This window comes from Lampris incognitus, chromosome 1 (assembly GCF_029633865.1).
Source record: "Lampris incognitus isolate fLamInc1 chromosome 1, fLamInc1.hap2, whole genome shotgun sequence".
In the NCBI taxonomy this organism is placed as follows: Eukaryota; Metazoa; Chordata; class Actinopteri; order Lampriformes; family Lampridae; genus Lampris; species Lampris incognitus.
Window position 1 is genome coordinate 132,256,342 of NC_079211.1, and position 18,086 is coordinate 132,274,427.

General features: G+C 43.6%; 1 protein-coding gene across 1 annotated transcript in view; it reads right to left on the bottom strand.

Annotated features, from left to right (window-relative positions):
- The window catches only part of galnt9 (polypeptide N-acetylgalactosaminyltransferase 9), a 136,452-nt gene that overhangs the window by 36,516 nt on the left and 81,850 nt on the right, over nucleotides 1-18,086 (bottom strand). The window contains exon 6 of the mRNA XM_056288831.1: nucleotides 8,165-8,282. Coding sequence (XP_056144806.1) covers nucleotides 8,165-8,282 — 118 coding nt within the window. The remainder of the gene's footprint in view (nucleotides 1-8,164; nucleotides 8,283-18,086) is intronic.

Sequence of the window (18,086 nt, forward strand, 5' to 3'; positions counted from 1 at the left end):
TTACCCACTTCAGAATTCCTGAAAAGCACAAGTGTGTGAAATGTACAATCTCTTAATTACCTTGTCAGTGTTTACTTAAAGCTCGGGGTGGGAGTGCACTCACAGTTGAAGGAGGTCTATAATGAATCTTATGATTCACACAGATAATGGGTGCTCTGACAAGGTCTGTCTAATTACTTATCCCAATGGCCTTGAACACCAGAAGAGCTACTCTCCGAGGTATGCAGATGCTCAGGAAGTCATGTCATAATTTAAAAGAAATTTCAGGCGAGGGAATAAGCTTCCTATCATTGTTCAAGAGGGGAGATTTGGTTTGCTTTCCAAATACAATCTGTTGCATCATTAATGACTGGGGCAGACTATTACTGCTACAGCGCATTTAAAAACAAACAATAAAACATGAGGTAAATAAGTCTGGCTCCATTATCTATGCACAGAAATATATAAAAGCAAAATATGAACATGTCTGATTGACTGCTAAACTACAGTGTGCAGAAACCACGGAATAGCTAGTTAAGTTTACAAAGGAACAATATACAGACATTGCATTAAGGTCAATACATTTTCACTGTTTTCACTGTTCTAATTTAACTTGTGTCCTCCCCTTGCAACAGATGCAGGCAGAAACATAAAGTAATGAACCACAGAGTAAGTAACTCTCAGGCCATTAAGCCCCAATGGATTGATTCACCCACTAAATAATACAGGCATTGAAAAAGACAAATGCTTGATCAATATCTGACGCTCTGCCCTTTTGTTACCTTAACACGGGGTGCATCGATAAAAAAACAGCCCTAAGAAGAGCTGTGTTGCCGGGAATGAGACACTGCAGCAAGCGGAGGGAATTTGCATGAGAGTTACAGAACAGATCCAGAGGTCAATAAATGATGTAACATGTCTAACACACAAACTCTTTTGGTAAAATGATCTCCCTTGTAGAAAAGGATCTCAGTAGGCTGTTTATCCAACATTTTGTCACATTTGTCTTCGCAATTTGACAAATTAAACAGGGATTGTGCAGTGGCCTAAGATTTGTTCCCATCTTCGGAATGGCTTGGTTCGCTAGAAGGGGCTCACATATGGTCAGTGCCCCCCGTCATTTGCTGCTTGATAGACATGGGCATGGCTGTGATTTTGCAGCTGCCAAAATAGCTGGTGACCACAGATGGCAGGGGCTTAATGCCCACTCATAATGACAGTCCTATCCTTTTCCAAGGTGACTGCTTATGGTGTAGATAGCTAGATAGAGAAGAGTCCAAAGAGGACACAGCAGGGGCTGATTTTGTTCTCTGGCCATACAGTATATCTTGAGATGTTAAAGAGTTTAGTCAGACTCTCTTTCACCATTTCAACTCTGGGTTGCTACAAATATTTACAATTAAAATTTACAATTTCATTTAGCAGATGCTTTTATCCAAAGCAACGTACATCTGAGAGTTAATACAACAAAAGCAAGGATCTAGTCAGGAGGCGACAACGCAAGTAAGTATGAAAAAAAAACAGTTCAAGTCCGATAGCACATAGGTGTAATGCATAGAATGCAATATTTTTATTTTTCTGTTGAAATACCATCAGGTGTGGAGGTGTTTGTGAAAGCTGGCTGGATCTTTAGCTTCTTAAAAGATGGAGAGGGACTCAGTGGATCAAATGGAGTTTAATAATAATATCTATATTAATATTATGATAATAATAATAACATCTTGAGTTTGACGTTTAGAAGGAAAATAACGTATATGGAACTTTCTTTACTCATTACCATGTATGTCTTTTTGGTACAATGTTCACAAAACATTTGCTGTTACACAGGATATAATACAACCGCCATACCTTGTCATACAGTTCTGGAGAAGGGGTGCCCCTACAAAAGCCCATCTAAAAAAACAAAACAAAAAAAACAAAACAAAAAAAAACACACAAAACAAAAAAAACATGTACTAACTCAAATAGTTACGGTAGAGGACATTGGACTCTGCCTTCATCAGTCTTTTGGCCTATCTTGCAGGCAGCACCATTCCTCAAACCACCTAATCTCAACATTACAGTGTTAGGTGAGTCATCAAGGTTATCAAGTAAGCCCCTTCCTTTTTGTTTTAGTTTTCACATGGTTAGATCCACAAAACCCCAAGACTGGCTTTACACTGCTTACAAAAGACTTACAAACATCCACTTAAAAGCTGCCCATCTCTTTAAACTCTACCTCACTTCCACCACCATAGCATCCACCAGACTTCCACACGCACAATGCAAAAATGCAAAAAGGAGACTGTTGTAGGGGGATGTGGTGGGATACTAATCTCGGTTAAGGGGAGGTGGAGAGGATGGGTATGGGGCTAACCTTAGCTGCATATATGTATCTTGGACCAGGTAAGGGACCAAGGTGAATGTAAGCATGTATTCATAAACTGCATATCAAAGCAAACACACCCACGAACGCCACACAATGAAAAATAGCAATTTCAAATACAATTTAACAAAATGCAAAATTGCTATGTAAACTAAAAACGTATCTACTAATGTAACAGTATGTTATATGCAAATCAAGTGCCAGTCAAGCATGTATTGACATACTACCAAAAAAATTCAACCGCAAACATTAAACAAGCAAATATCATGGAAAATATTAACTAAATACTGACATTCATTAACCCAGGGCCAGAATTTCTGAGGGTGCAGGGAGTGCTGTTGCACCCAGGCTCACTACTCGTTAGGGGCCCGGGATAATTGCGGGTTGAGCTTTGAGCACGGGCCTCCATGCATCTATTTTGCAAGGCATTATTTCAAGCTATTTATATTATAACCTAATGGGGTAGTAGTCTGAGACCTATATATTATGGACAGCATTTATATGTCATTGTTTCTCCAGTGATTTCTCGTCACCAACAGTCACAATATATAGCCTAAGCCATAATTAAGGTCCAATCAAATAGAGTAAATTCATTACTACTTTCACATTTCTGTGGAATATGCTCTTTCTTTTCTTTATGACACAAAAGACTACTGAGAAAGTGGCATAACCAAATAACATTATTTTATTGCTCACTGATGTTTATGTGATTACTTCATCCATGAGTAATAAATACATTACATTACATGTAATGTATTTATTCTATCCAGGTGAGGACTTATCTAACTTGGTCTTAACTAGGTAGTTTTTCATTCAGATTGATGAATTTATCATAAACTGGCCTTTGGCTATGCACCTTTAAGAGGATCAGTGTTTTTGAAAATATAATGTCTTTTTCATTACTATTTCCATGCAGGCCAATTACAGAGCCATACTTTGAGCTAATAAACCCCTGTTCTCTTCTTGTGATGACTACATTATACACCATATTCTAAATTTTCTGGTGGCCTTGACCTCTGTATGCCCTCAGTGTTTCTAACTACCCCCTGCCTCAACTACTGGATCTGTTCCTCATTTATTTAAGTCATGCCACAATACCTCCTTCAGCTTTTCATCGGTCTTCATCAGTTTTCCCCTGAAAACACTGGTGTTCCTTGATCTGCTGGGCTTAACTTTTGTACAGGCCCAATTTAAGTTATCTTTCTTTTTTACCAGCTGCAATTTGGTCCAAGGAAGCGATGTAGTCATAGCAGTCATATCCTCCACATATGCCCTAATGAGCGGGAGGCGCTGCCCTCCCAGCAGTCTCCTCCAACATACTATTCACTTTGATCCGCCAATAATCATCTCCATTGCCATGGTAGGAGCTAAAGGGGAAATTGTGCACTCATCCAGGTTTTCCACAATTTCTGGTGCATACGTAGAGAGATTGCCATGATGAATAGTTGAACTCTGTTGTGCTGAGGCACATCTGAGAAACGCCTGAAATTATACACTGACCAGTGTTTGGATAATAATGAGGGAACTCTAGCAAAATCGAAGACCTCCTGTGAGGTTGTACGGTATGGGACCAAATATGTAAACAATTACTACACATTCTCAGAATGCTTTATAATAAAGGAGTTTTTTCCAGTTTTTTATAACCAGGGTCTTATTTTTGTAGTTTTTTGCCATCATACCAATCGGTTATGATATCATTTTACTCACCAGCTTCATTGTGGAGATCTCAAACACAGGGGACGCTGCTCGATACAGTTTTATAGCGGTGTCTTACGGGGCCATGAAATATGATCATCAGACATGTTTAAAAAGTCCAATTTAATCCAATAATGTAAACCACATATTTGGAAGAGCAAACAAAAAGTTATTATAGAAAATATATCCAACATTATCAACAACAGCTGAATTTTCAGGCTCATTTTGACTTCTTTTGTGATCTTACAACATGCAGATAGATGCCACGGTTAAGGATGTTTATTTTTTCCAAGTTTCCGAGTTGTGTAAATGGAAAAGATGTTCTTTAAACAAATGTCTGACAGCATCGGATAATTCAATGTCCACTGAAACCACATCCATTATTGTACTGCAAGATATAATGTTCAGCTTGGATCTTTTTTTTTTCCCATAAAAACATTGCATGAATTGTGACAAAAATGTGATAAACTATTAAATAACTTGTATACGTCTTAATTGCGCTGAAAAATAGCTTAACACATGCTGGTCGAAAGAAAATTCGCTGAAAATTAAGGGGCAGGATCTTCTTCTAACATACCTTTGGATCAAAGTTATTCTATTACACATTTATGTAAAATTATGTAAAAGTTGAAAGTAAAACAAAGCATAAAAATACTAATTTGGTTAAATAAAGAAATCAAAATGAAACTATGATTTCTACCTTTAACTGAAATGAAGTAGGAAATAACACTGAGGGGCCCAAGTGTAAATATTTGGATGGCCATCTCCTTTCTGGTACCTTGTGGTGCAGCTGAACTTAAATAATTCAATTCTTCTCACCATGGAGAGAGTATGACCAGACATGACCAACATGGTTATGGAGATGGCACTGCAAGAACCCCCCACCCCCAACAGTTCTGTTTATCATTTGGCATTTTTCACTTGTGTTTGCTGAAGGTTCTCCAAACAGGAAAACCTCCCTATGAGGTCACTTTTGAGATCAGTGACACTTTGAATGGATAATTATAATAAACTCACAGGATTTCCAAATTGACTGAATTGAGCGGTAACCTGATGGCTACACTATGTGGGCAAGGTTGCTTATCATTTTCTTCTTCTTTTGGCTTGTTCCCTGTTTCTCAGGGGTCACCACAGCGGATTTTACAGTTTCCATCGGTACCCTGTGAGGGCACAGCACCAATGGCGGTGGCGGCTGTTGTTAACCCGGGCCTCGACCGATCCACTATGGTTAATCCGCATAATGATTCGGCAAAATTTTACATCAGATGCCCTTCCTGACACAACCACTAACCCTATGGACGGGGGCACAGGTAAAGCGCTGGATACCATCCCAGTATTCATGGACTTGCGCCCATGCCTGTCACAAAAAACCCATGCCTGTCGCCAAAGCAAGGTTGCTTATCATACCTGCCATTAAACTGAATCAACACAATCTGTTGCACATATTCCTTCCTCTCTGTCTCTGCCATCAACCCTCTCACTCAGCAGTATGTGCTACAGCTAACCAAATGCCATTAACAAAATATTTCATTCCACATTAAGTATCAAATGTATTATCCAGTGCACAGGATGTAAAGTTGACCATAGATTTTATATAGGTTTATATTCTACTAGGTTTATATCTCAGCATAGGGTAACAGCAGTACAGTACCCTGCCTGAAGGGATTTCTCTCCTGCTATATCAGCAAAGACTCAGCAAGAAGGAGGTGTAGGAGACGCATTACACAATAAACTTGTATCGACACTTATGGTAGAATTTATCATCCCCCATGTGCACCATTTTTCCCTGTCTGCAAACTCTGAGATTTAATTTTCAGATATGTAGGGCATGGATGCTTTTTTTTTTAAACATTCTGTTACTGTATTAAATAAGCCTCTCTGGCATCAGTAACTAATGCAATAAGAGTTAATATACACTTTGCTGCTTCTAGCTAATATCAAGTAATGATCTGGTTGATGGCAATCTGTTCAGATGTAAACTCAATGGGCTGCAAGTTTCACACAGCGGTAGATGGACCATCCACTATTTGAGAGAAATTTTACATGTCAGTGGGTGTAGCTGCAGTCTTACCATTGCTCTCTCTTCTTATTGCCGCTCACTCGGGCCCTGTCCTGTAAATCATTGTGCACACTGAGAAAAAACTAATCTCAGTGGTCTGGTTTAGCTATCTTTGAATTTTTGTTGTATTCACTTCCATGTTCATTCAAATTCAACAATCACTACCATGTCGTATTTGGTACTGTACAACCAGCCCTGCTCATCCTCACCTGCTTTCCTCTCAGTAAGAGTCCAGAGCCCTGGAACCAAGGACACATTTTTATTCGGTGCGCTACAGAAGGTCCAACTTGCAGTAAATTATAAATATAGTGTAACCTTTTCCTGTGAACCGTGTTTTTCATCAGACTCCTCGTGAAATGGTCATGGGCAGTCTTAGCTACTGAGCAGCCCCGGCTAATTGTTAAACATGTTCCTGTCAATCAAGCATATCCCAAATGGCAACTCCTCAGCCGGTACCACAATGAGCTGCCTAAGCCGCAGTAGCCTTAGAGGAGTAATTGGCCTCTGCCAGCCAGAAGTCCATCTCCATCCCATTAACGGCTGTACAATATGAATGGCTGAAGCTCTTTGTTGACAGTGGGCCTATTCAAGCTTCTGCATGTGCTGAATAGCCTCTTTCTGTGGCATGTGTTTCATTTCATGCACGGGGGCTGAGCAGAAGGGAAAGTAATTGCTTTTTGTGATGGCACCGTGATCGTTCACAGATGTAAGGGCATTTTCATTTAGCTATGTGCTACTTCATGAATCAAAAGATAAATAAAACATTGGTGCACAAGACAGATCAAGATCGAAAGAAGTGTGATTTAGCCAAAGGCAAAGCTGAGTACACTATTTTACTACATTACCCAGTCCAATAGGAGAGTTTTTACATTACTGGCTGGAGCTAAATTAATATCACCTACAAACCACCTCTAGCTCAGTTGCATGGTTTATTAGGTACATATAAGCAGGTTACTGAATAAGAAAATGTAGCTTTTAGAGAGAACATTGCTGGCTGCTATGTACGTAATGATGATGCACTGCTCTTTCGTAATGGCCAAACAAACGTCAAATAAAGACACAAGCAACATCCAGATGACATTGTCATTATTGGTGTGTCAGGAAATGAAACTTTCTACCGATGCGTGGGAAAGCCATTCAGGTCATACTTAGGATTACAAAGGGATCTGAAATGGTCATCATCAACCATAACTGTGTCTTGCTTCAGCAGAGTACTACAGAAACCAAATCTATTATCAGGTCATTGCTTGAGTGTTTTTTTTTTTCTTCAAAGGTGGCCGACACTTCTGAGACACTGTTCAAGCAATATGAAGATTTTGAAATGGATGCAAGGAGGACACTGAATGAAGGAGTGCAATTTTTCAAGTATCTCTCATTCCAATGAGCCAAGAAGAGAGTTTAGAATCAGAGTGGTTCCACTCAGCAAGAGAGAAACATTTTCTCAATTTAAACGCTTACCAATACTTCACCAAGTCCTTCGCTCACATGAAGCGTTAAATTCAACTCAAAGCAGCAGCAAAAGAGATTTACATTTCCCGTATATAGGCTTTAAAGCCTTAAGGTTGGCTCAAACTTCGTATTAAAGGGATTTTTTTTCTCCTCCACTCCCATCTAACAAATTCTAACTTTGAAAAGTTTAATCATGGCTTCTGTTGACGCCCCTGGGTTTGTATATTAAGCTGTATCCTTAAGGCTAGGAAGCATAACTAAACTTAATTATAAGTGGTTCAAATGTATGAATATAGATTTCAATAATCACTTTCACCAAGACCATTCATCTGATTATTCAACTCTCAAATACTGGATTTGTAATTATGGCTCTCGTGTTCCATTACACTATTATTCTTTCTGTGCTACGGTTGTACTAAAAACCCTCCAGCTTTGGCGGAAAAACTAGTTAACAAAAACAATAGGCTACTCCTTGTGGAAGCCCCCCCCCCCACCACCACCACCACAGCAATATTGTTTTTAGTTTAATTAAAATTTAGCTCGAGCAATTTTAAATAGATATGAAAATGATCTTAATTTAAGTAGGAGCATAGAGTAATAATTGCCATGGTCCTCACCCGCATGCCAAGTTCGATGTTCTCGCCTCCATACACCTCCATGCCAGGGTCCAGTAGACCGATCTCTCCAAAGTATTCTCGATCGACAACAAAGGAACAGCCAATCATAGCAGGTGTTCTGGATGAGAGAGAGAGAGAAGCTTTTGAATATACTCCCCAGCCACTAGTCTTTTATACACCCACAAAGAATGCTCTCCATTATCCTTACTAAAAACACCAGAATTCAAACAGTAAGAACAATTGTTGTAAACAAGATAGCTGAAACCTTGGGTTAGACCACAGGCAGAGACACAGCTTGTTTGATCAGAGGCCAATTTCTAAGTTTTGCAACAATCATCTTTGAAAAATACGTCATGCATTAGTAGCAGTTTTTGCAGCTTATGCTGCCATAGTTCTCACTGACAGTCATTATAAGCGAAAATGTTGAAAGCCTAAAATGTAAATATAAAGCTTCAAATTGTTGTACATTTTACATCTGTGGTTTAGCTACCCAACCTGGAACATTCAAATTAAACATTATTAAAATTGTCTTCTTTCATGTGCAGCTGCACAGCATTACAGCAATGGGCTTCAGAGGACATGGATTGATCATCTTCGAAAACATCCGGCTGAAATTTTTGATGAAGCAGAAAGTTGCCGTTTCAAATCCCTCCACCAGATGGGAAAATATGGACAAGAAAACGATTTGAGTTATGGTACTCTGTAGCCCTTAAGCAAGGCACTAACCTGCACCCACAGGTGCTGGATTTTTTTTTCTTCCAGGGGTGTCCTGAAAGAATAACTGCAGATAAACAACCAAATTGCATAAATACCATCGTATCAGTGTTAGGTCTACAACAGCACAGTGTTAGTCCAAACGTCCACCAAACTCATATCACCATGCATGAATGGATACATGATCATATAGTGGTGAGAATAAAAGCAATTCAGATGCCATTCAGTTGTTGTCGCTCCCCCCTCCTGTTCTCTGAAACTTTGGCTGGAAAACCGCTGTTGCTTGATACCCAAGAGATACAGAAAATGAATATCTTAAGTCTTATGATAGGAAGAGTTAAGATGGGATTTTTTCCAATTTGCTGTTACAGAAGTAAATCCTAACTAACTTTAGGAATCCTATCTTACCTTACTTCATCCTATCTTATCTCAGGTTAGGAAATCCTAAATACTCAATCCAACATTGCTTATCAACTTTTATATATGTTACCTAGCAACTGATCAACTGATGCTACTTTTCTCATTTTGCTGTGCTAAACAACTTTGTAACTATTGGTTTTTCTCATTGAAATATACTGAAACATACATTGAAACATAAAAAAGGGAGCAAAAACAAGGGCAGGCACTTATATTCTTTTTTTTAATGATTTGTCAGCCACTTCACTTTGAAAATCTTTTGCAAAAAAACTAAGTGCATTTGTCAGTTGCACCACAACCAGGTGAGCCCCATGTTGCCGGGTTGGACTCTCCAAAGCTGGTCGTAGTTGCTCAGCTAACTGCAGGGTCATGGCCCGGGGTAGCCTGTATCTACTAATGAGCACTTTGTCATCAAACTGTGACACATCATTAGGGTCTGTCGTAAGCATCTCAGTGAATAATTTCCACCTGTTGACATTTCATCTGCTGTGTAAAAGCAACAAAAGAGCAGCCATACATATTAAACAAGTTATTTAACACTACCTGGTTGAGAAGTGAAAGTGAGGACAGCTCAGCAGTTATCCTAAAGTTAAGAGAGTTTAAGATTTTTGGATGTTAGGATGCTTGTGTGATGCACTCTTCTTATCTTAAGATAGGGTGGAAACGTTGACTTAAAAACTGTTCATCTGTAATGGCTTTTTTCCTAAATTAGGTCCTCACCTTATTTGCCATGGTTACCAAACAGTTAAAATAGGATTTGCAAGTTAGGAAGATTTTGTAATATGCCCCCTGATGTATTTGATTTTAGTTTTATCACTAATTTGACTCACTGATATGAGTTTTTTTACTGACATGACAATAATGTGTAGACAAACACAAACTCCATCATTAAATCTAGTTCATTTGATTCGTTACATTGCACACAAATGCATTCTGCCAACCTGAATGAACCACCTGTTACATTTCACGTACTCCAAAATGGCTGAGAGGGTTATTGCATTGTGACATCATCCACAATAGCTCGCTGGAAAAAAGAAAAACGATGGAGGTGCATTCCCCGTGCCAATCCCGGACAATATGACCCCCTGTGGTCATATGTCCTCCCACCGACCCCGTATTGGCACGCCCACCGGAAGCGCTATTCCTCTTTCCATCTCCAACTAAATGAGATCGGTCGATGGCTGTTTCTCTCTCGCTGGGATTAAGAGTAAAACTGCAAATACGCAAGTAATCTAGTACTGCTGTCACATTATATTCGAATATCGAATTTAATTTCGAATTTGCATAAAAACACGAGATTCGAACGTAAATGGGGAAATTCGAATTAAATAAATAAATAAATAAATACATTGATTGTACTTTAAAATTATTAATTAATCAATGTCAAAAATGCCGAAAGTAGGCTACGGCAAGAATTCCAGCTCTAATTACCCATAAGTCCATTACCCATAAATCCATGGAGCGGAAACGTAGGCCTAGGCTGCAGCCAGAAATGAGAAAATGGAGGAATTTGGTGCTGCCGACAACGAGCCCGATGATCAGCATACCAGAAAGATCGTCATTCCAGAGAATCTTAGGAGTGCGATTTGGAAACAATTTGGTTTTTGGACAGTAAATGGAAAGACTGAAAACAAGGACAAGGTAATATGCAAACTATGTGAGCGTGAACTAGCATACCATAGTTCCACGACCAACCTACATGCAGTTCCATCATCCGGCCGAATTCAAAGAACTGCAGGACCCTGCTGGTGCGTCTGCTCTGCTAAACAACCCAGGCTGACAACGTTTTTTCTCACCTTCGGCTGCTCTGTCCTCTACACGAAAAGAGGCGATCACTTCACAACTCACCAAATTCAAATGTAAAGACATGCGGCCAATAAGCATCGCGGAAGGTGGAGGCTTTAAAGATTTTCTCCGTGAAATTGAGCCACGTTACACTATCCCAGCAGAACCACAATAACTAAAAACATTGTGAAACTCTACGATACTACTCGTGAAAATGTACGCCAGATACTAAGCGATAAGGAAATTGCACTCACTACAGACGGGTGGACGTCTATAGCCACAAACGCTTATGTTACAGTTACAGCACACGTAATGTCGGAGGCATGGGAACTGAACGAGTTTGTCCTACAAACGAAAGACTTGAGAAGTAGCCACACCGCAGAAAATGTCGCGGAGTGCATTTCTGGCACACTGAGGGATTTTCACATTCCCCGTGAATCGGTGATCGCAGTCACAACAGACAATGCACATAACTATGTGAATGCTGTGGAGAGGTACCTTGATACCGTTAACATACCTTGCATGGCACATACAATCAATCTAGCTGTACGTAAAGGGCTAGACGTCAGAGCCACAGACACGACACTTTGCAGGCTAAAGAAAGCAGCCGCACATTTCGGCAGGTCACCTACCGACAGCTACCTATTGGAGGATAAACACCGTTTGCTGGGCTTGAAAACTGATAAATTAATTAACGATTGCATCACGCGATGGAATAGTACATATGAAATGATCTGCAGGGCATCGGAACAACAGGCAGCTGTTGCAGCTGTAATATTTGAGAAAAAATGGTCAAATCTCGAACGAACCACAACTGAATGGTCCATGGTCGAAGAGATGTGTGAAATACTTAGACCTTTCAAGATTGCGACTGAGGCTTTGTCAACTAACAAATATCCCACAGCTTCTGCTGTATTGCCTTTACAGCATGTACTACTACTGTGTCAACTTGGCTCACCCATTCCTAATGCAATGCCCAGCTTGAGGGAAATGACCGCAAAGATCGACACAGATTTGAGGAAGCGTTATGACAAAAATAACGAAGCAACATTCATGTTATTGAATAAAGCAGCATACCTGGATCCCCGCTTTCATAGTTTAATGCATTTATCAGAGGAACAGAAGGACCAAGTGCACGCAAACATTAAAGAAGAAATGGCCGTGAGATTTGAAAGTGGGACAGATGAGCATTCGTTAAGCTCAGACACTCACGCACGAAAAACGGCCCTGACGGCAATGGGCGATCTGTTTGGAGAAACATACAAGGGAAGGGGCGAGACGAGAGACGACCAAGAAAATGTACTGCACCAAGAGATGTGGTCCTGCCGAAGAGAGACAACGATGCCAGCAGACAGCAATCCTCTTCTATGGTGGAAGATGCTGGGTAGCGCAAAATATCCCCACCTGGCGCAGCTTGCAAGAAAGTAGCTGAGTGCTCCCGGGACATCATTGCGTTCTGAGCGAGTCTTTTCCACAGCTGGGAATATTGTTAACAAGAAGCGCTCCGCTCTAGCTGAGTGTTCCCGGGACATCAGTGCGTTCTGAGCGAGTCTTTTCCACAGCTGGGAATATTGTTAACAAGAAGCGCTCCGCTCTAGCTGAGTGTTCCCGGGACATCAGTGCGTTCTGAGCGAGTCTTTTCCACAGCTGGGAATATTGTTAACAAGAAGCGCTCCGCTCTTGACACTGAACACGTTAACCAGTTGATATTCCTGGCGAATAACGTGTAGCCTCCCAGTCCAGTTAGGCCTACTTAAATCGTCCTCAAAGTTCAGTCAGAAGGGGGTTGACGTCTTAGCAGTCGAGGTTAGGAACCTGAACTGCAAAGACTGGAAAATTCCGCAACCAGAGAGGGACGTTTTATCGTTCAACCCTAACACCAAGGTGGGGTCTCGCGATACTCCCAAACACCCTTCGCAGTGGGGCCAACAGGTGGATCGTTACGTGTGTGATGCATGGCACGCCAGCACACGCGCAGCTGGACTCGTCTCAACGGCTGGGATGATAGCGGCGTACATGCGCAAGCTCTGCAGCCTATCAAACGTCGAGCAAAGCAAAGCCGCCATTGCTACAGCAGGTATCGACGGAGCCGAGTTCGGTGACGTAGTGGCCAGCGAAGCAGGTTGTGAGTACATCTTGGAAATGGAACGCATAGCTGACTCCCTGGGATCGCTGCTGTATTCCATCGCTCTAGAGTGCGGTTCTAGCGCAGCTGCCTCCACCCTTTCGCGCAGACGTCTCTGGCTAGAGACAGCCGGGGTAAAAGAGGAATTCTGCAAGGAGTGGATGGCCCACTCCTGCGCAGGGAACCAGGGCCTGTTTGGAACGACCCCGGACATTATCAGCAAATACAAGGCCGCCCAGGCCGAGCGCGAAACCTTGCACCCCTAAACCCGCGGTGGGCAAAGGGCAGGGGGACAAGCCTGCGCGCAAGCAGAAATGGAGAGAGAATTATCCAAAAAGAGGTGGTAAAGCGGGGCGCGGGCGTGGACAGGGCTCACGTCCAAACTCCCAGTCTTCCACAGAACCAGCGGCCAAGGCGGACAAGCCGGACAGCACAGACACTTCCAAGAAGGGAGCTGCCAAGTGACGTGTTTTGGCAGGATGTTACGACCCACACCAACAGACTGATTCCAGAGCCGTCTCCGGCGATATAGACGCTTGTTCAGGGGACACAGCGTGCGCAGGGCTAAACACTGCGCCTTTTATTTTGGTTTCTGATGCACAGTCTACTTGTTCTATTCCAAAGGTTGTGAATGTGAATAAAAGTTTTTATGTTGGTGATGATGGTGATTGCGTATTAAAAGGTTTGAAACGCAAGTCTGATTGTCTGTCTGAATCTTTAGGTAAAGATGATGATAACAATGTAATAACATCCCTGCTGGAAATATTGGATAATAATAACATGAGCGCAAATGAGCCCCTGGGAGGGGACTATGATGCGACAATGTTTAGTCTCTCTGATGGGTCAAATGGTAATTTGGAAAGGTTCAAAACGCCAATTCCCCCATCTGGGTCTCCTTTACAAGGACGAAGCCCCCCCATGGATGCAGGGCATGGCGGGCGGGGCTTCCCCAGACCCTTTACGCGCAACTTACGCGCGCTACCTGAACAGCAAGGTACAGGAGGCAACGAGACCTCTGTCACGCATGTTACACAGGTGGAAGGAATTGGTCCCGTCGGCTTCTGTTTTGGATCAGATAGCCCACGGACACCAAATCCTTTTCGAGAACGGTATTGTACCCCCGTACTTGGGAATAGTGCATACGGAACCGGGGTCGGTGGCCGAAGCACAAATCCTAGACAACGAACTCACAGAGTTACTCTCGAAAGGGGCAATCACGGTGGTTCCTCCCCAAGAAAGAGAAGACGGGTTTTACAGCCGTTACTTTCTGGTCCCGAAGAAGGATGGGGGCATGCGCCCAATCCTAGATTTGAAACCCTTCAACAAGTATGTAGAGAAGGTCAGTTTCAAAATGCTACGCACACCGGTTCTGCTGTCAATGGTGACACAGTCCGATTGGCTAACTTCGGTCGACCTAAAAGATGCTTTCTATCATTGTCCGATTGCGGAAAGACACAGAAAGTGTCTTCGGTTCTGTTACCGGGGTCAGTGTTACCAGCACACATGCCTCCCGTTCGCATATCGCTTCTCTCCTCTGACATTCACAAGGTGTGTGAAAGCAGCGCTTGGAGTGTTGATGCGCAAAGGTATGCGCTTGGCATGGTTCCTAGACGACCTGTTGGTGTTGGCCCGGTCGCCGGAACAAGCAATACTCCATACTCAGGAGTTGATGGAATTCATGGAGTACATGGGTTTCACTATCAACATAAAGAAGAGCGCGCCATGGCCTTCGTGCCAGGCAACGTATCTGGGTCTGAGTTTGGATAAGGTATCCATGCGCGCAACCCTTACGCAAGAGAGATGGCATTCCACCAGGACCACGTTAGCACATTTCGTCCCGGGGACATATGTCACTTATCGGATGATCAGGAGGCTGCTGGGCCTTCTGGCATCGGCTCACCAAGTTGTTCCTTTAGGTCTGTTGTTCATGAGGAGACTGCAATTGTGGTTCGCAGTTCACTTCTTGAGATACGGCAACGAACGCTGGTACAACAACCATCTTATCCTGGTCCCGCGCGTGGTAGCGCAGGACCTAGACCACTGGAACAGAGCCTGCGTGGACATGTCTGGGGTCCCTATGGGCCCCAGGGGACCCGAGGTAACGATTTATACGGATGCGTCCCTCTCGGGTTGGGGGGCCATCCTTGGCTACAAAACAGCGCGAGGAGTGTGGCCGTCTGGGGAGAAGGTCCACATTAACGCGCGCGAGACGGAGACGATTTGGCTGGCTATCTAGCATTTCGCTCAGGATCTCGTAGGCCGTCACATACTGATAATGACAGACAGCATGACGGCCAAGGCCTACATCAACCGCCAAGGCGGTATGAAGTCCAAGCGTTGCAGAGAGTTGGCCATGCAAATTTGGATTTGGGTCAACAGCAACGCGCTATCAATCAGGGCGCTTCATGTTCCTGGGAAGGACAACGAAGCAGCGGACATCCTCTCGAGAGGCGGCCCGCATGCGGACAATTGGAGCCTCAACCCAGCCATAGTGGCTATGATCTGGGAGAGGTTTGGGGTAGCTCAAGTGGATCTGTTCGCATCGAAACTCAATTACAAGTGCCCTCGTTGGTACTCGATGCTCCCGTCCGACCTAGTGCCGTTGGGGGTCAACGCGCTTGGACTAGATCCATGGCCCGAGGAGATGCTTTACGCATTCCCCCCACGCAGGTGCCTCCTAGACCTGGTGGTCAAGTTCGAGCGCACAGGGGGTCGGTTAGTTCTCGTGGCCCCGTACGAACCGAGCACCCCGTGGTTTCCGCGAATAGTGCCCTGGATAGTAGGCGAGCGGTTCGACGTCCCGGAGTGGGCGGACGCGCTCACGCAAGCAGGAGGGCTGCTACGGGAGGGCCCCTGGATAGGAGGCTCCCGATTAGCGGCGTGGATGCTTACAAAGCCAGGCTCTTAGCTATGGGACTTAGTGCGCAAGTGATTCGTGTCATCTTAGCGGGGCGTAAAGACTCCACGTATTCCAGGTACCAGGGGTACTGGAATCGATTTGACCAATTTTGCGCTGAACGCGACATGGACCCTTTGTCAGTAGGGATTGGCCCTATACTGACTTTTGTGGAGGTCTGTAGGAGTGATAGACTATGGTCTTTATCCTCGGTCAAAGTCTGTGTATCGGCTCTCACGTTCTTCCGGGGGGAAGATCGAGGGTAGCACGGTTTTCACGCACCCGTTCATGACGCAGTACCTGTTGGGTGCTAAGAAGCTCTCAGCTAAGGAGCTTACGAGAGCTGAAACTTGGGATGCTTCCCTTGTTCTGCGCGCACTAAAGAAAGATCCCTTTGAACCCACGGCAGACATGCGTTATGTCTCGGCTAAGCTGGCTGTGCTCTTGGCACTTACCACCGCAGCGAGGGGTTGTGAGCTCACTGCACTCACCATCAAGGGGATGGTGTTTTCTGGTGATCTGATGGTCACGCTCTTTACAGACCCCAGCTTCGTGCCCAAAACTGTGTCTGTCCTGACGCGTAGGGCCCCAGTGGTGATACACGCGTTTCATCCATCACCGGTGACTAGGGATGAGAAACGCTTGCACCTCTCGTGTCCTGTACGGGCTTTACGCATTTACATGCGGCGCACAGCAGATATTCGTAGGTCTGACAGGCTGCTGTTGACCTACAGAGTGAGCAAACTAGGTTATGCCCTTTCCACCCAGAGGCTAGCACACTGGCTGGTGGATGATATTACGGAGCGTATACCAAAGCGGGTAAAACAGCTCCTAAGCTGAAGGCGCATTCTACCCGAGGGACTGCTACGTCGATAGCTGTGTTGTCAGGTATCGACTGGGAGGTCATCCGCCAGGCGGCGGTTTGGAGTGGTGAGACCACTTTCTTACGGCATTATTACCGGCACGTTAAGGTGCGGTCGGTTGCCGACGCTGTTCTGGAGCAGGCCTCTTAGGATGCTCTCATCAGAACGCGTACCCCTTCCCACCAGGGGTTTGAAGGGTTCATTGGACGGCTAGGGAACGGAGGCACGAATCCTGTCGTTGTTCAATGCAATAACCCTCTCAGCCATTTTGGAGTACGTGAAATGTAACTTTGGGTTCGCGAAGCGAACCCTAGTTATATGAACAACGACAAAATGGCTGAGAATAGAGCCGTTCTCCTTCTACCCGGGCCACAGGTGTGGTGCTCATTTAGTTGGAGATGGTTCGACTTACAAAGAGGAATAGCGCTTCCGGTGGGCGTGCCAATACGGGGTCGGTGGGAGGACATATGACCACAGGGGGTCATATTGTCCGGGATTGGCACGGGGAATGCACCTCCATCGTTTTTCTTTTTTCCAGCGAGCTATTGTGGATGATGTCACAATGCAATAAACCTCTCAGCCATTTTGTCGTTGTTCATATAACTAGGGTTCGCTTCGCGAACCCAAAGTTTAATCTATTTGCACAAGCCGCTGGGCTCCCATGAGAGCCGTGTCTATGCCAGCATGACACTTACAGTCTTCTTCAACAATTCCAAATTACATTTTTACCATACAAATCACAGATTTATAACCAATTAACTTTTTTATGAAAGAAATGGAGGGTTAAGGAAAAAATGAAGTTTGTACTTTTCAAATAAGTAATGACAAATTTATAGTACTTGACAATTCTTCTCAGTTTAACTTTTTACAAAAGCAACTACTGAAGTTGTTTTCCACTTCCACTAGAGGAAGTGTTATTTTTTCTAGCTGTTGTCACCCAAGGCCTGCCGCTTCTTTTTGCATACATTTCCAGAAAAGCCTTATTTTTGCCAAAATGCTGAGCTGAGTCTAAAGATTCCCTTCACTACAATCAGTGAATAGAAGTTTTTCTCTTTCTCTGGAAAGATGCACAAAATTCTCCTTACACTAACACATACATAAATGAATACATGTGCAACAGAG